We start from the raw sequence: 19715 nt of genomic DNA, 5'->3' as shown, positions 1-19715 counted from the left end.
GGGAGCAGAGGGCAGAATATCACGTCGGGTAAACTAATGGACACAAGCCCATAGTCCCGACCTGTGGGACTACAGACTGACCTTCACCTTCCACTCAACAACAGCGTCTGCTAATCCGGGTGGGCAGGCATCAGCAGGACAATCTCAGAGCGATACAGCGGAACAGCAGCAACCTGTAACCTGAGCACTTCCTGTGAACTTCCGTTTTTCGCCGACACCATCCATGCGAGGCATTGATTTGCTTGTGCCGTCTGAGGGATTGTGTGAATGCGTCTGCGTGAGAGGTTGGGAGTGTAGACTGCTCGATGAGGCAGGAGAAAAATGTGAGCAAAAAGGAAAGAGTGGAATCATTTGTGAGATGAGCCACACTACACCAGGAAGGAGAAACATAACAACACAAGGCCCCAGAAGTGTTGAGCTGGCAACAAAGCGGAGAAAGGAACATAAAAAACAAATAAACAATATTCTTTTGTGCTTGACAACTTCTGGGCTGTTGCTGACAAAAAACAAGCGAATGAGTTTGAGTAATCAAAATCAAACCATCAAGTGTGTCTGACTGTTTGATGAATCCATGTCGAAGCGTAGACTGTACCAAACACAAAACCCGGTCAATTCTACTGAAGTTGTCTGTCGCCACTCAACAGCTGGCCTGTGAGATTGTTGTGTGCTGCTAAAAGGTGAGTGCTGGGAGTGTCGCACTCGAGAGTGTGTTTTAAGCGCCGTAAAGTATCGAGACACAGCTGGCTAGTCGTCCCTGAAAAACATGTCCGCAATATTTGGGCTCCTGCGACACCTGCTACCAGCATAAGGGCAGTAGTGGCCGCTAATGCCGCGTCCTGTCGCTCATATTAAGCCGACACTTGACAGCATTTACTGCACATTTCACAGCTGATATATGTCTATACCTCCGTCATGACAGACAGCAACAGAAATCTTTCTTAAAAACAGGGCCAAATTATTTGAACTTTAGCTAGCATCCTTATCAGAGGAAAACTACTGTTTTGGAACTTTTATCTAATTTATAACCCCATAAATTGATGTACATCTTTGAAGGGAAGCATCACTCATAGGGTGAATGGATCTATACAGGCAAAACTTTTAAGTCTCTGGAACTGTTGAGGGTGTCCCTTGCCTCTCGCCCTAAGCAGCTGGGATAGGCTACAGCCCCCTTTAACCCTGGTAACTGAATAAGTTATAGAAAATAAACTTATGTCTTGTCATGAAATCAGTAAGCAAACTATGAGCGCATAGCTATGCTTGAAAAATAAAATGACAAATTTCAAGCATCATAATTGGTTGGTCTGTTGAACAAGTTCTTAAGTCTCGGGACTTCACTGAAGTACAAGATGAAGGAATTTAACAGATGCCAAAAGCAACAGCTAAACAGATGACCATTTGTATTCTGTAAATAAAGAAACACAGAGCATCTTCTATTTGACGAGGAAACGATAACACATGCTCATGTGTTTTTCTCCATAATAATGTTCTGTATCAATTTGGCAAACTGCTGCTTAGACATTTGGATTCATTTTAGAATGAATGTAAAGTGAATGTCTCCTGATGCAGTCGACTGTCGGTTCCACTTCCACCAGTAAGAAAGATTGTTTCTAGAAACAAATAGTGATGAAGCACTGACAGACTGTAAGCACTGGAAAAAGTTGAGGTTTGAATTCCAAATCTTTGATCGTAAATCCTTGATCTTAAAGTCAGATATTTTGTTTGATTTAGTTTCCAGGGTCCATCTTTTTCTTCCCTCTGCTGCGGCAAATTCTTTTGATGCACCGAATGTCCTTGCCTGTCGCGGAATCTGAACCGTTTTACATCTTTTCTGTTTCTGGCACTGGTTCCGCTCATCTTTATAAGCCTGTGTGAACCTCTTCCCAACATGTCCAATCCATCGCAAGCATGTTTGTATTATCCATCTAGGCTGACGACTATCTCGCTGCCAGCATTTGTACATTATCCAAGCGTTATGTTTGGCCACAATCTCATACCATCTGGCTATGTCAGTGAGCTCAACAGCCTCATCTGCAAACAACATTGGTTCCTCTCAACACAGAAGTGCACAAAGCCGAGGACTCTGGATCTTCAAACTGATGCAAGATGGAGAAGCAGCGTACAGCAGGAAAAGTAGATATAACAAAGTGCTTTGGCAGTTCGGGAAAGACTAACCCCAGACTCACACCAAAAGCTGTTAGGGTTATTTTTGAAGCATGGAAAAAAAGAAGTAATTCAAATCCGATCAAAGAACATGCTCGAGCAGCAGTGGCCCTGTTTTCCACAAGCTCCAAACTACTAAAATAAGATTAACTTTGTCGCGGCGCCTGTTTCCATTGGATCGCCCAGGCAGGAAATCAGTGATAAAAGTAAAGTGTTTTCAATTGAAAAAATAGACCGCGATTTGCAGTCGTAAACTCGCTATATAAAGGGATTGTCATCTCACTTAACAACATGGATGAAGGTTTTTTTTTTTATGTCCAGAGTCCCTAGTTTTGATTGATACTTGACTGGACTGGAGTGGGTCGATGCCACCACATCATTTTATTGATTTAATCCAGTGATCTTTAATCGACAGCTGGAAGATCCAATGAAATGTTTAAGGGCTCAGACTCAAAGGGAGGACCTTATGACCTTATGGTCTAATCAGCTGGACCTTCACAAACATCCGTTTTCAGGGACTGTGTGCTACTTGTATCAACAAAGTAATACATCAGATTCAGTAAATTATGGTAAACATGAAAGATATTTGAGCGAAATGCTGACCACTTTTGAGTTGCTTTTATACAAGTGGTGGTCTGATCTTTCACAAACCACAACCGTTTTGTGTGAGCTTTGGTAAGCTAGTCTAGAACTTCATCATTACTAGATAAGGTTAATCTGTTAAGTTTAGCTAAAAGGTGGAAAAAACACAATTCTGTAAATGGGCTCAAAAGACCATTTTGTCTGTGATTTTGTACTCCTTGCTCTGTTGGAGTGTAGTGTGTGTCATTTATTGGATACACCTTATAGGCTGCTGAAATGACACGTCCCTGACATCGCTAACTAATTATCTAAGTGAAAGTGCAATCAGTTGCTAATGCTTCTTACAACTTATTCTAACCCCCCCTTAAGGCCTTTAGTGATTTTTGTAATCGCTCCCCTTCCACAGCTAAAGCCTGATCCATTTTCAGTCAATGAACACGCAGTCACACAATGGAGCTTAATCACACATTCTTCAGTGTTACGCACAATTTCTGTCACAATGGCTGATCACAGGCCAGGAGCACTGATGACAGCACAAAAGCTTCATGACAGGTGCATCAAGGAAACTGACGCTAAAAATGATTTCCAGTTCCAAAAGCTGAGATTCCTTCTCTAAGAAAAAACTAAATAGCCTGAGTTTGAAGTTAATGGTCGTAACTGAATGCATATTAGATTAAAATGGTCAGTGAAAAATTAAGCATTCAAAAAAATGTACTTAAATGAAAACGTTTTAGTAAATATATATATGCTACAGAACAGTCCCTTTACAGTACAAACAGATTATTCAAATTCATGTCCGTCTATATAAATAGCAGCTGAAAATTGTACTTTAAAACCCTATAAATATTGAAGAAGAATTAAAGTGATTCATGGAGTGTGTGGAAGTGTGTGTTTTAGGTCGTATGGAGAAGAGATGGGCGAGCGGTGGAGCACATTGGGAATTCAGTAATTGCTTTTCCTGTCCCTGAACCAGACTTTTCTGCATTAAATCAAAAAAGGAACGATCTCTGTCTGTAACAATTAATATTTAAACATGCGTCCAATCGGCACAGTGCACCTGCTATTTGTTTTCATCTCGGGCAGAGGTGGCTGCACACACAGAAAGAGCATCACACAGGAAAGCTTCTTTTAGAGGAAAAGAAAAACCCACAGCTTTCGTGCTGTGCTTTACTGGTGAATAAAAAAAAATGCTTGTGTTTTGCTCAAATCTCAAAATGAGCCTTTTGTATTCCGTTAGAAGTTTGTACCTTTGAAAACTGAACCAGGCAAGCAAACACATGGACTCCTCGCTAACAAGCCAGATGGGGTTACAAGATAGATCTTTTGGTTGTTTTTTTATATGCGTGTTCTTCATTTTCCAATATCAAACTAGCTGATCATCAGAGGTGACTTTAGCTACCACTACCTGCACACACCTTAACAATTATACTACAAGACATTTTCAGAGAGCCACCAATAACGCAAAAGACCATATTATTTGCCGTTTTAATTTTCCTTACAATAGCGTCTCTGATTTGTTTTTGCAAATATGGAAGATAAAGCTGTCGAAAACTTTAGTAAACATTCACTTATATACCGTATGCAATGCGAATTGAATTCTTTCTTCATTCAACAAGAATTTAAGACAACATCTGATTTCTCTGTGAGAGTTTTGATGCTTCCGAATTGTGTTTGTTTTTCTTAGAATAACCTTAATACTGTGATACTTTAGCACAGCGTACTCTTATATCAAACATGTTTGTCGTTGGCAATGGTGATGCTGTATGTTTGCCTTCTTAAATTACATTCCTATTGTCTCTCAACGCAGGTCAAGTAACCTGCTGTGCATCACATACAAAAATGTAACCTGGACTCTAAATGGAAGTAAGTATTTTCTTGAAGAATGAAACTGTAGAAACTTTCAAAAAATACACTAAAAACTACTGTAACCTGCTATGTATTTTTGAGAAAATACATATTTTTTTTTTGAACATAAAATATATGTATATATATATGTATAACATATGGGACTCCTCTAAGCTCATATGATTTGATCTAGTTAAAAGCTGGTAATGGAAAAGTAGCTTTGGACAATATGTCTGTCCTCATGTCGTTGCCGGCATCTTGTGTCAAACCAGCATAAGGTGAAATTCACAAGGCTTGTGTTCCAGTGCGCTGATCCCTCCTTGTAATTCCAGAGCTTGTTAGACTGAGTGTGAATCCCCTCATGCGCTTTTGTTTCGCACTTTCCATCTGGCTCAGCTGCGGTACTGTGATAACAGTTGCTGGAAAGCTGATTAGATGGTCAGCAGGTCAACCTTTCATTATTCAACGGCCAACAGGCTCCAAGCATAGAGGTTGGCCACCAAGGTGGTAAGAAGTCCACCAAGAGTGGAAGTCAAAACACACACACTCAATCCTCTTTTCCCTTGACCCTGCTGCTCCTACCCCGATAACTAGCCTTCCTTCCGTCTCCGGCATTTAGAATGCAGAGGGCGAGACTCTCATTCTCTCCCTGGCTTGTGGGGCTAAACAGGCGGACATTGCGGCAGTACCTGAGAAGGAGAAGGCTGTTTTATTGACAAGCTGCAAACAGCATCGGTGGAACAAAAGCTACTCAGCACCTATACAGCGAGGGTTGATTAGCGATTCGACATGGGGACCCTGGAACTGTGTAGCACATAATGAGAGCTTAGGGAACGAGCCATGAGCCGATGGGGGAAGGCAAGTATTCCCGGACCAGCGTTGGGAATTGAAGTGTCAAGGGGTGGAGTTCCACCGTACACAATTGATTCCCGGCAATGGCAGAGGTAGATAAATGAACAAAAGGCTCCGTCCTGCTCTTCAATCTTAAGCTACAACATTTGTTATGTGTTTATATATAAACAGTTTGAGGATAAGCCATAAATCCACCGCAGAGCTAAATGGTTTATGCATATTTTTCATTTGTTTACTTGTGCGTCAATTAGGCAAATTTGGCTGACATCCCTGACGAGCAAAAGATCCCAAGTAAGTCCTTTTGCATCGTGTTCGAATGCCACCCCCTCACCCCCAACACCACCATTACCCCGTCTTCCCCTTTCACGTGGAAGTCAACAGAGAGTCCGACGTTCATGATGGCAGACGTGTGCGTTGTTTTCTCTTTGTCTGCGCGTTTCTCCCTCCCTTTGTTTCACAGTTCTAATCCTGTATGTGTGGGCCGGTAAGTTTAATGGAAACAATTTATTAAGTCCGGCTTAAAATGCCATCTGCAGCTAAGCCTCCCAAAGCCGCTAAGCTCCTGGTTTCGCCCCAGAGCTTGCTGTGTTCACGCTTACTGTAATGCTCTGTTTAAAATGAGCACAACGGGTCAAAATTAATCAGGATTACAAGGGCACAAATCCACTTCAGAAATAGGTTTTCTCCCAATCTTTCTCCTGCTTACCCAAGATGCCCCAGGTCTGTCTTGTGGACCGCACACCTCATGGACTTATCCTACAGGAGCGTTTAACACGCCCACTGCAGATTCCAAAGTGTGCTGGTATATTTCTAGCCTCTCGACAAAACTTCCCGACACTTCGATGGACACAACACTGTGAAATATGTCCTCCACTGTGTCTCCGTGCTCATTGGCTACATTTAGTTTCCTATTTGCCTGCAAGCCAGTGACAAAGGAAAACTTTGGCCTGTGATTCAATATCAGTTGCCCTGACTAGCGCGCAGGTCTTCATGGTGTTTACTTAAAGATCCCTTCCTCCAGAAAATCAATAACCCGCAGGAGTTTTAGGACAGGAAAATAAGCAAAAACCAATAATGGTTAGATAATGCGTGCCCCTTTCTGTTTCCTCCTCCTTCGTACACCACCAACACAAACACGCTCTTAGGTAACATCATCCGAGGAGAATTGCAAGAATAGCGTGTTATTACAGATACCCTCGGCTTGTGTTTGAATGTCGAGTGGTTGTACTACAACAGACATCACATGAAGTAAATATAAGTCAGAGGAAAGAACAAGGCTGTCTGGGTTTTACCCCAAACCATGTTCTGTGTGCATAATTATAGCACTCTGCCTCCACTGATTACAATGTTAGTCTTTCCTCTTCTCTATTAACCCCGGACCGTTTCATTAACATGACAGACTGTGGGCTTGTGTGCAATTTAGACGTAACCTCAACTGTTTGTACCCATAACTCTGGACTGGAATTAACTCCAGAAAAAGGACCACTACACCAGAGGGCGAGATAGAGACTCAAGGAAAAGCATGACCTCAAAAACTATACAGGCCAAACATCATCACAGCATTATATATTTATGCGAGCCATAATGTTTGTGTGCGTCTGTCTGTGTGTCGCCCAGCCAACAGCTTGACAGGCCTGGTGATCAGAGGGAAGCAGGCTTTTCATTGGTCCCACAGGACTCTGAGCAAGGCCGGTAATGGGACACATACGCTGCATTCTAAACTAGAGGAAAACAGCCTGTGGGCTACTCTGAATCACACAAATGGAAAAAAAAAAATCCTGGTCGAGAAAACCAACACTGTCCCTTAATCTACTGCAAACAACCATCCATACACGGGCAGATCTGAAGCTGTTGCATGGTATCTCCTTCATAATTGTCACACAATGGCTTCATCAAACTTGCTGATCTATGTGATGCCTCATCCTGTCAAGCAACATAATTCTTATCTGGCTCCCGTCATCTACAGTTCCCAAAAGGGATCTGTTTGATCCGTATGACAATCAGGGGACATTGATTGGATTTTCTGGAGTCATTCCAGTGTCCCTATCCAACCCTGTGTGCACATTAGCGCTCCCAACAAGGCTTTCTTTCTCTGCGAGCTGAAGTGGAGCGTGTGTGCACCAGTACGAGCATCTCTGCGCAACACAGAAGTCGTGATCTGTTGTGAGTAGCTATTTTGACTGCTTTAGTCCACCCAAGCGCTGTCAAATTGATCACGCTAGTTGTTTATGTTGTGAGATCTCCTGCGTCCCAAGGTCACCAGACTTGTATTCAACAAAGACAAAATTTGTAAATAGCTTCATAGATAGCAAGCCGTTATATTCGATTCAGTATTTCTTGGAACCAAAATATAATAACTATAGTAGAGTCTTTCGTTACGAAAACTAAACCTACTTATTTCAAGCTGTGAAAAAGACCAGATTAAGAGACTCAGATGTTTTCACCACTCGTGTTTACAGATGCATGAAATGAATTGAGATGGCTAGATACTATTTAATTGTAAACGTGTATCATTGTTTAATATTTGCTTGCCGTCACTGATGTATGTTTATAATTAGCCATATGATTAGCCATTATTTAAAAGAAAAAATAAATAAAGTTAAGGACTATTTGGTAGGAAACTAGACCAATAATATCAATAATTACAGATCATAATTCATTCATTTATTTATTTGTTTGTTTTTACAGCACTACTCATCAATGCAAAACCCTGCACCAGTTAACATAATAATATTAATTGGGATATTTGTATTTGTTTTTCATATTACAGGATGACAATTACCAGGTTCTTTTGTCCAATTTCAGAACAAGTGTACCACTACAAGTTTGGCTATAGATGGTATGAAAACTTACTGTATCTTGTAAACTGTCCAACAATTTCTACATATGCTACAGACTACACTTACTGTCATTGCAAACCTTACAGTTACTGTATAGAAAGCAGACCTACTCTTTTCTGAAGACAATTGCTCTGAAACAGACCTAAAACGGCAATATATCACAGCACCTTCGCCTCCTTCACTGTGTTAATGGCTCTGCTTCCTGGTTCTCGCCCTGAGGGACGTGACCTGCATTCAGCTATCTGTCACTTGGAGGCTTATCGCACCTTTCCGCATCAACAATTTAACACCTTTCTGTCTACTCCAACTTGGTAGGACAGAGTTCAATATAATATGCTCTATAACTTCTCTCGACTATATTTGTTGTACAAAAAAATAATTAACCAATTTATTTTAATATATAAATAGACAATAAAATAATGTTTATACATGTATTTGTTATTGTTGTGATGCAAGTTAAAAAAACATTCATACCTTTAAACACATATTTGTTTTCCATCCAGTGGTTTCATCTATATGCCAGAAAGATGAATAGTCTATATTTGAGTAAGGACTTCATTTAATAAATGATCTGGCAACATTCAAGCTCAGATGCTGCCAAGATCAAATAAATCAATTATATCAACCATTAAATAAAGTTTAGTATCGCTGGCCTGCAGTACTTGTTCTACCATCAATAGCTAAGTCCTAAAAGTTCATGCTTGATTTACCAACGATAAACATTTCAGGTATGCAGATAAGTTGGTGACAGGAAATCAAAATCCAGTGATACAACCTCTCATATGAATCACTTTCAATGCCTCAAAAACATTTATTGCTAAAGTTATACATGTTGCCGTTGTGATAACTGAATCATTTAGAAATCAGTTTCTTCGTGTATTCCTAATTAAGTTTGTCTACATTTTAAATTTTAATCTGATGTTACATTTGTGACATGACAAATCCACCAGAACATGTGTGTCTTTGTGTTGACATGGACAAACAAGCGCATAACATCATGTCAACTAAGCATAAGCCTTGTAATCCACACATGTATTAAATATCCGTACGCACACACACAAACACACACACTCACACACGGGTGATGTGTTTTTTTTTCTTCTTTTTCCGGGGGTTAGCCGGGGGGTGAAAAAGCTCTTCGCCCTCTTTTCCTTTTGGCATCCATTCTGGCCGAGGCCTGCTGTCAGAGAGCTTGTATTGCCTGAGGGGAAGTTCCCATTTGTGGGAGCATGTGGCAGGGAGGCACTAAATCCTCTCTAATGAACCAATATGTAGGAGGGCTAAACCCTTTGGCAGGGCCGTCCTACAAACACCACTCCACACCCTGGCAAAAAAGGTATGCATATGCAGAACTAGACCTTGTTTATGTCTGTTGACATTTAAATCTGAAAAGTAGCTGCAAGATTAGCGCAGGAGGGGGATTTGGACCTATTTGCAAAAGCCATTTGCCGTCCTGTTTATGAATCAGACAAAGAGGAAAGGATAAGGAGGGAAGCTTACCTTTGGGTGTGGTAGAAGAGAAGAGCTGGTCTGATCCTACATCTGTCACCTGGAACAGAAAGTACAGACGTTAATTTAACTGTGTTGGAGGAATCCAAACATGAATTACATGGATAACTGTTTAACTTCAAAAACAAATATCAGTGAAGCTATACCATCATATATCAGCTCGTCTACAACTCTTTCTGCGCTTACTAGCTCAGATAACATTAGGTGGCAGTGTTGGGCCACCTGAAAAACCCTTGAAAGATGCAGAATGATTTCAAAGCAGAAAGTCAGACAGGCGAGTGCAGAATGAGAGCTGGACTCATGAATCCTTGTGCCTGAATAATTTAGGTGAAATGCTCAAAATACCTCTAACCCAAATGTAAAATAAAAAACATGAGGAGCTATAGATATCAATATATATTTTTTTAAGTAGTAATCATCAGTAGATTTACTGGCTGGCAACAGGTTTTTAAAATTCTATAGATGTGTCTCTTTTCATCTGCAGACAGCAAAACCATATGTTCAACCTGATAGGTCTGAGTGCACCTCACTGTCATGGTTGTAATCTGTGTGGCTCGTGAAAGAATGAGAAGGATCACAGCAGTACAGACAGTAACAGAGAAATGTTTTGCAAACACATGGTTGTCCTTGGTATCACTGCTCAGAAGATGTTGCTCCTCTTCAAAGTTTTTTTTTTTCTACAATTACTTCTGTCTTTTTAGTCTCAACAGAGCTACTGGGGCGACGCATGAGCTACTGTGGCTTACATAAACAATTGCATCGTGTAACAAAATAATACTTTCCTTGCTATAAAGTAGGCTTCTAACAACTGTAATTGGGGTTTTTAACCACTCTTTTGACATTTGTAAAACACAATTATGGGCATTAAATACCATTTAAAATGTCATCGCTCTAAAAATCAAGATCAGCGTTGCTGAAAGCATAGTTTCCCACGTTGAAATATTGGTCTCAAATAGGTGGTATTAAAGCAAAGAAAAGAAAGCGGAATTAGTGCTATGAGCAAAACCATCCTCAAAATCATAAGTATCCGTATTCCTTATATGCTATGGCTAACCATAGCTTTAAGAAAGCTCTGGTTGAATTACCAAAATGCCCTTAATGCTGATATGATTCTAACAAACCATTTTGTTTAGTCATTAAACCCAATACAGGTGGCTTACAAACAATAGTCACTATGGTATCTTAAATCCATTCCCCTGCTAGAAAAATGATTAGTCATGTGTTGATGATGCTTCATGAAGCAGTGTGCTTCTTTTCAGAGTCCTTTAGATGGCGTTCTCTGATCAGTCTAGTGCTTTGAACTTTTTTTTTTTTAATTGTGGAAAGTTCCCATCATTTTTAAAGTGACAGAGCCACCTACTGAGCTCTGAAAACTAAGGGACACTGCTTCATGAAGCTTCATCAGCTCATCACTACAAACAAGAGACAAATAAAGATAGTAAATAAGCATTGACGCTCTGTGATAATTGTTCCCAATGTATTTAATTCAAGTTGAACTGGACCAACACCAAGCCATTTCAATCTAAAGTTGATTGTATGAGGATAGTTTTGCACATTGCACTCTTTCAATCTCCCAGAACCAAGACGCCACCGTACAACACAAGCTCTTTGTTAGCTTTGGACAACATTAAACGCTTCAGTACCAAGCCTCGGCGCAAACCTCAGCCTTGAATCATCGCTCTAGAGGCCACAGAAGAAAAAATATGGGCTCAAAATGAAATGAAGCTTGTCAAATGGACACGGGAGCTGGCTGGAGGACACGCCGTGTGTGACACAGGGTCACAAGCGCAGGGGGGGTGAAAAAAAAAACCGAGTCACGCCATTACTCAGAATAACATTTCAAACAAGTGTTATGACCGAAGCGGTTATCCAGAAGGCGCAGCAGACATAACATGTTCTCGAGAGGGAGAATGAAAAGCTGTGTTTACCAGGGGCTGAGGAAGCTGTGCTCAGTTGTCTCTAATCTGAACATTTGGAGTCTCATATTCCCAGTAACATCAACAACCATTATTTAGGATTTAAAGTCTGGTTTCGCACCTGCCAAGACGGCATGAGTCAGTTGCAAAATTCACGCTTACGAGCTCGGTTTACAAAAGCACTTCTTAAAAAGGCACGCCAAGGCACGGCCCTGACTCGGGTAGCATTGTTATTGGAGAACTTTCTGGGATTTTCTGGTCAAGCTGACATTTCTTCAGAAGCTCTTGTGCTGGCGGTGGTGTGTGCCTGCGGTGGTGGTGTGTAGAGGTCATGTACAACACATTCTTCACACTCCTTCTTTTGGGGGCCGACTCAGGCTGCCATTGAAAACAGAGGAGCAGACACAGGGAAAATATATTTAGGTACAAAGCGAGGCCAGACGTCCAAAGGAAACAGGGTAAATGTAACCATTTAAAGACATAATTGGGGAAATTCAAGCCACATTGCCTGGAAGCCAAAAGCCAACGGAGCAGGCCGCAGGAAGCTTGACCTTTGTGCGGGCCCGTCTGTTATTTAAGCCTGGGGCTTCAGGGGCCTGGCCTCCTCTCTGGAGGGCCGTCAGCAGGCCTCAGCTTTCCTTCCCTATTCTATTCATTAGCCATGCTTTATGATTCAGCTTCCTCTGAGCCACACAAGAGCTCCCTGAGGAAAAAGACTGCTGGATAGAGGGAGAAAAAAGGGAATGAGACAGAGGGAGGGGGAAATAGCAAGAAAGAGGTCATAGGGCCCAGCCGGGGCCAGGCTCTCAGCAGCTGTGAAATCCTCCCGTTTCCTCAGCAGACTCCAAAAGATGGAGGGAGGGGAGAAAGCTGGGGAGGAAACTGGGCCAGTAAACGCACTGTCAGTCTACTAACTGTTTAAAGAGCCACACGCTGGAGCATAATTTGCCGATTTAAAGGGCCCAGAGTGTGCATTATTCGATTATTGGATCGCTCTCAGACGTTAAGATTCCAAAATGAAGATTTCCTCTCTCAGTGTGTTTCCCCTCATTCCTTTTCAAACTAACAGTGTTTGCAATTTAGTTTCTACTAAAAGCTCTTCATGTGGGTTTGGCAACATATATAACTCATAAAATAAGAAACTTCAGGGTTTATTGAGGACATTCTTTTTCTTTGGTCTCTAACTTCAACCCCTTTGGCTCATATTTTGAACATATAAGTGAGCCATAACAATGAGCACATTCATACATTTTTATTCGTTTTTGCAATTTAAATTTCACAAACGCTGTTACTAGAAGGTCCTGGAAGCAAGAGGCGTTTAAATTTAACAGATGATAAAAACTATGACGATGAGAGGTAAAATAACATTGGGGTATAGAGAGATATTACTATGCATCAATATACTAAACGCAGGATAATAATATTGATTCATTATCATTATTATGTAGGGACTGAAAAATAACACAATCTAAACAAAGCATTATTTTCTTGAATTGTTTAATATAGTTTCTGTATTTGTATCTATTTTAATTACCACCTGAACTTGTTTTCTTAGTTGTAGTCTCAGTTGAATCTGTAAAAACCATGTTATTTATACATTTTAATTAATCTTAAAATGAACGTAGGTCCATTCTTTGTGAAGTAAAATGTGTTCCCCACATATTGACCCAAGTAGCTAGAATAGTCTTCAGCCAGCCATGACACCAAAGTACAATTTACTATACAAGAAAGTGACGGAATTCTAGGCCATTCTCATTAGGATTATGGACTATTGCAGCTGGTTGAGTATATTTCTCCACTTTAACCCACTTAGTTATTATTAAGTATGAAATACATCTGTCTATAAGCAAGTTAATAGCTGTGTTTTCCTTGAGACCAGCCAACATAAATGTGAAGAGGCTGAATTATACTTAAAGTTTCTCAAGAGCTCTCGACAATCATGATTTATTGTCCAGTCCAAATAAAAGGATAATAAATGGGTGAGAATGACCACAAGTCTGACAAGATGGCTCAAAAGAAAGCTGTTACTGCAACCACTCAACCCATTTTCCCTTAATTTTCCAGGAACAGCGAATCAATCCTGAAAATCTAAGACAAGCATAATTGCCTTCTATAGCCTCGTAATGTTTCCCCTTTGATTTTTGCACAATGGGCCGACTGAGAAGGCTGAAGCGGGCGGTGGGAAGAGTAGTCAGCGGAACGACCTTCAGGGATAAATTTATGAAAGGCATTGATCAGTCCAGGCACCGATTTCACCAAGACGGAGAGGTCAACAATTACCAGGATTCAATTAACCTCATTTATTAAAGACCGCTGAGAGACCAATTTCTTGCCTGGCAGCCCTTACCATCAAACAACCTGTCCGATTTCCAATATGATTCGCAGGCTGTGCACCCCCCCACCCCCCCTTCGCACACTCAGCATTCCTGATATTTAAAGTAAAAGCGACAGTTTTTTGTAAATCATGCATTATTGAAAAGTAGTTTTTTTTAATTCAGCAAAAGCATTGGGATGTCCTCAATGCAGAAATGCATGCATATGGACTTTATAGTAGTATTAGAGGTGTGAAGGAAAAAGAAATGTGCACCCTTTTGTACCCTTTTGTAAATATACAGCTCTCAACATTTGAGGAGCACTTCTTTTAAGTAAAATTCTCAATGCCTATTGGGAAATACAATGAATCTACAGCATCTACAGTTATAAAATATACTGTAGATGCCATGGTTAAGTTATTCACTCAGTTTAAAGGGAACAATTTTAGTGAAGAAAGGCCAAGTTTTTGCACTAGCTGTAGTCATGGCCCGCTTTGTTTATACAAATCCCTTGGAGGTGGAGACTTCCGGGATTGATGACGCACAGTGACGAACCTCAATGCTTGAGCAATCACATCAAAAACCAAACCTTTTGAGATGGCGGGACTTAAGATAAGCTAATTTAAATCATCCTCAAATACATACGGATCTATTTTCCAATCATCCCTCTACCTCATTAAAACTTGTAAAAAGTGTAAGCAAGTACAAACATTACAGAAACTGTATTGGACATCTAAGTAACATACACAAACAAGCATATAAACATATAATTTTAACATTTAAGATCTCACCTACTGTCAATCTCAGCTAGAAAAAGAGAAATAAGGGAATACTCAAACACACACCCATATAAGTCAATAAAGACATAATAATAACAGACTAATGTTGACACTTGGTAGAAATGTTTAAACAATTTTGAAGCATGAAGCATTACTTTATTTTTAACAAATGATTTTATAATTAAAACAGTAGTAGTAGTAAGAAGTTTAAGCAAAAACTTTTCAACTTCACACCATTGTCTTTTGCCTAAAGGCTTCACATGGTAGCTGCAGAACGATGAGAATGTGTTGTTTTCTACGTGGGAGTTGCTCAGGGCTTTAACACACTGTTCTATCAACACCCACTCACTGCCCTCACCGAGTGTCACGATTTACTTAAGATTTCCACTAACGCTTCCTCACAACCAAGACTGTGATTCCCAGGTGGCCACGGATGGCGCTAAATGAATTATCCCGCCTTGTGTCCTCGCTGCTGTTCCTGAAAACTAAATGACCTTCCAACTACAGATTGCTCGTGAAAGAGAAGAACGACTACAGAAAACCTTACATCCAATTCCACCCACCGGCTTCCGCCAGATCGGCCGGCTTGTCAGAACAGGTGTGGGCAAGATGGTTAAAACCCAGGCGAACATGACAAGACACACACCGTAAACACACAAGGAAAGGAAAACATTTAACCCACGCAACTGTCAACTCGCCTAAACTGGAGCATCATTACGATGGTAATGAATTCCATAGTGACCAAGCGGAGCTTCGCAGACCTCTTATACTTGGCCTGCATGCAATTTTCAATCTATATTAAACGTCTGTGCACGTACAACGGTGGGCTCCAGCTGACAAATCCAGCTCCCCCTGGCAACAGACAAATGAATGTCAAGATCGGAACAAGGGAGGGGGGGGGGGGGTTGCCTTTGTTTAAAATATTACCCTTCGCCTTGCTTACCGCATCTCACACCGGCGCCCTTTCCCTCCCACACCTCCCACCTATTGCAGTTGCTAGCCCTTATCACGCCGACCTGTCAGTTTAGTATACAAATTAGCAGTCTATCAGGGGAATGCAGGGCCTGTTTCATCAGCGGCGAGGAGGGCAGCGGAACGCATCGCTCTCGGTGCCGCAGACGGAGGGTCACAAATCAGTGGCGCAGCAGGCTCGCTGCCAGAACTAACCAGATAAGGAGAAATGAAGGAAAAAAGGACGAGGCATATTTCACTAGAGAGGATCCAGATCTGCTCAAGCTCCCTGCGAGGGATGAATTATAGCGCCGTGTCGGGGAAGGGCCAACATATTACAAAAATGGTAACAAGATACAGATTTGAACACAAAAGAGAAAAAGTCCAGTAGTCCAGGGGTGGTCTAAGCGTCCACAGCTAATGAATGCTCCCTTTTTTTCACTTAATGCACAAAAGAATGAAAGTGCTGCTGAATTAGGATTTGAAATGCCAATGGTTTCCTCTAAAGATTTCAAGGTTTTTTTTCTTGACGTACAATAACCTTACCTGCACCTGTGCGTGCTCATAAAGTCATGGACAAAAGTGGCAGCTAAGAGTTCTCGGGAAGTGGAATAATGCAATGAAGCAGAGTCGAAATCAGAGCGTTAAAAGCCGACCGACAAATCATCTCAACCATCGCGATCCATTTAACTCAATTAATGCAACACCAGATCCCAGCTCAGGGGCTTAAAAGCATGTGTGGCTTTCTGGTTCTTTATCAAGCTGTTAGGAGGGGGGGTTGGGGGATCACATCTCTTTTCAGGTGAGATAAAGGTCTGTACAGCAGCATCGTAAATAAATCCTGCTTGAGTCAAAGGAGACAAAGGGAGAGTAATGTGGCGGTAGCAGGAACCGTTGAAAGAGGCTCAGCTTCTTTTAATAATGAAATATGTGCCAAGGCTGATAAAGGGGGTAATCTCAGTGGAATCTGGAGCTGCTCATCATTACTCTCCAGACCTGATAAGGATCAAAGCACTGGTGGCTTCCTCGGGCTCTCCAGGCTTCTTGGCAGCTGAGATGGCAGATAGCTATTGAAGACACGGCCCGCTGCTTCGCTATTGGCCCGATCTACAGCCTCGACCAAAAATCCCAGATCCCTCAGGGCTGCTGTGATGAGGTACGATAAGACGGGTCAACGCAACTGCCTGTCCCCATACATCCCCATCATCCACTCGCTCTCAACCTTTCCATTGTCAGCGTGGGTGAGGAGAAATATAAAAAAACAACCTGGATGTTATTGTCTGAGAGGAGGAATTATTTCAGATTCACACAAAGCAGCTCAGTGCGAGGACCCTGTAGGAGATAATAATTCTATTCCTGGTCATAGCCAGAACTTCCTGCTAGGAGAGAGAGATACACATCCTTCTGGCCGGCCTGCTATGACATTATAGCCCTGCGGAGAGCCGCGGGCAGGTGTTGGTAGGCAAACCACCTCTCACTGCAGCTTGTTAAGTGATGGAACCTCCTCTTGAACTTGTTCTCCTCTCACCCCATCATAACAATGTGGAGGTGAGTCACGTCCAACCTCAGGCGATGCAAAGTATATATTTTTTCCTTCTGTTTCATTCTTCCTCTTAAGATCACACAATATTTTTGGAGTGAGTTGCTATAAGGAAAAAGAAGGGTCTTTAATAATGCATCCGTAAAAAGTGGTACCTCTTCCTTCCTTTACCAGAGCCCACCCGCTTTAGGGTCCTTCTGCAGTGACGGACGGACTGCTGTCACAAGATAAGGAGGAGCTGGCGTAACATGCTAATATGAATACGGCGCTGGTTTAAATGAGATGAACAAATGAGCAGCACCGGGCATGTTTCTTCTACAAGAGCAATATATAGAGTAATAGTAGAAATAAAAATAGCGCTCAATAAACAGTTAAAAACAGTTAATCAGGCTAAAATAGCTACTATTGTTCCATACAACAAAGATCCTGAACCTGTTTTTTTTATTCTCAAGGCTTGCTACTTCATTTCATGAGCTTCAGTATGAAAAGATTGTAAAGATAATTAAAAACGAAAAGACCCATAAATGATGACAACGTGTAACGGATCAAATTTGTACTCGAGATTAATTACTTAATGTAAGAAGCTTGTGTTGAACAGGTCTTGGAAGACACGGTCACATTTCTTTTGAATAGAGTTCTGTATAGAGTGGTACATCTGAGCAGCAGCACTTAGTAGACGATAAAAAGTCAACGATACATCCCTAATAATACTCAAAAAACTGATTCATTCACCATTAGAATTCAATCCGTTAGGCCGTTTCTAACTTTAGACAGCCAGTTTGTTGGTTTGTTGTTACGAACAATGATATTAACAGTAAAGGAATGACAAAATATATTCTTGGATTTAAAGGATGTTGCACCCTTTACTTTCCCTACAAAGCTGAGAATTCAGTTCCAGTTCCGCTAGCTAGCAACCTACTAAAACCAAGAACAAGCGTTGAGTGCAAACTGGAGCATGAGTCAATGGAACAGTAAAGACGCAGTTGAGTGATAATGAGATCAATTCTTGAAACATAATAAGGATCATATTCACCAATTAAATAATGCTGCACTAGTTCTCTCCCCATCAACCCTTCTTTCATACTTCACTCAGCTTAACAATAGGTGCAACTGACGTAACAAAGTCGGCAGTCTGCCTTGCAAAGGTAATAACTAATGGGGCACACTTAGATGGCATCCATATTCTGCCCATTTTCAATCTCCGTTTTATTTGATGTTGTTCATATTATTATAGATCACTTACTTAGCTAAAAACAACAACAGAAAAAAACTCACAGATAGATCTCATTTATAACATGTTGGTAGAGTTAGCATATTGTTCACACTTATAAAATGGTTTGGCCACAACTGCGACTTACAATCCGGTGCTACTAATAGAAGAATTTAATTAAATATGAATATTTATTTAATTTCTTTTTACATTGACACGAGAGAGCTCTCTAGGCTTGTGTGCTGGTATATGCTAATGCTATTATGCTATTGTTGTCGAAATAACTGTTACTATATAGCGTTTAAATTCTAGACACCTATTCAGTCTTGTGTACTCTTTTCTATTGTTATGACTATTACTTGCCTTTCAAGATCAAAAAAAACAGTATGTTGTTTTTCTTCTTTATGCATTTTAGTTCCGGGTCCGGAAAATATTGTAATCAAATATAGCCCTACATAACTTTGTATTAAGCAACCTAACAGAAAAGTAACTGCTCTCCTAAAACTAAACCAGCTGCTCGAGGGAATCCATACCGTACTGCTGACATATCCACTGAGTGCATTAAGCCAGTGAGTCAGGATCAATAGACACTTGTCCTGTGAAGGAATGAAGGAGGGGTCATCGAGTACTGGCTGTGTCTGAGCAAACCTAGAAACTTCCAGAAGAGCATCTGTTGCCCAGTGTCCTTTCCTACTCACCCCACCATTTCCATTCCACTTTAAGGTACAACATCCAGCAGGCTGACAAACAAACATGGTATGCACTATAAAAAGGCAACTAAGACCTCCAAAGCTCAGAGTCATTTTGAAAAGGGATGTGGCACGTTAAGTGGATTTTACTTTTGATGCAGACATCAGGCTTCAGGTTTCCAGTAAAGTGTAACACAAGCCTGTTCTAGGGGCCTCTCTGAAGGGCTGGACTGCACGTCTATTCCTCAAACGCTCACCTACCTTCACTGCTTGAACCAAACAGACAAGCTCTATAACTATAAAAACAGAATTTCTTAAAAGTCATTTGTATTTTCAATTAAGTATCTTTAAAGTTTTCAAAATATAATATAATATAATAACAAACTATCACAGACAACTTCTTTTTAACAAGGATAATGACCTCAAGAACTATTTGTCAAGTTGTTGACAAGCCGATTTTCTCGGAAAGAATGTAATTATCATCTTACCATTAATAGTAAAATGTTAATATTTGCTTTATATACAAAGCA

The 19715-nt window shown here is 40.9% G+C and overlaps 1 protein-coding gene across 12 annotated transcripts in view; it reads right to left on the bottom strand.

The window, feature by feature from the left end:
• fbrsl1 (fibrosin-like 1) overlaps positions 1-19715 on the bottom strand; it is a 336829-nt gene that overhangs the window by 27137 nt on the left and 289977 nt on the right. For all 12 annotated transcript variants that reach the window (XM_087796551.1, XM_087796544.1, XM_087796549.1 and 9 more), the window contains one exon: positions 9780-9828. In XM_087796551.1, the coding sequence (XP_087652677.1) occupies positions 9780-9828 (49 nt within the window). The remainder of the gene's footprint in view (positions 1-9779; positions 9829-19715) is intronic.

The sequence above is a fragment of the Callionymus lyra genome, chromosome 1 (genome assembly GCF_982586985.1).
Source record: "Callionymus lyra chromosome 1, fCalLyr1.hap1.1, whole genome shotgun sequence".
Lineage (NCBI taxonomy): Eukaryota > Metazoa > Chordata > Actinopteri > Syngnathiformes > Callionymidae > Callionymus > Callionymus lyra.
Note: the sequence above shows the minus strand (reverse complement) of the source record. Positions and strands in the feature narration are given on the sequence as shown.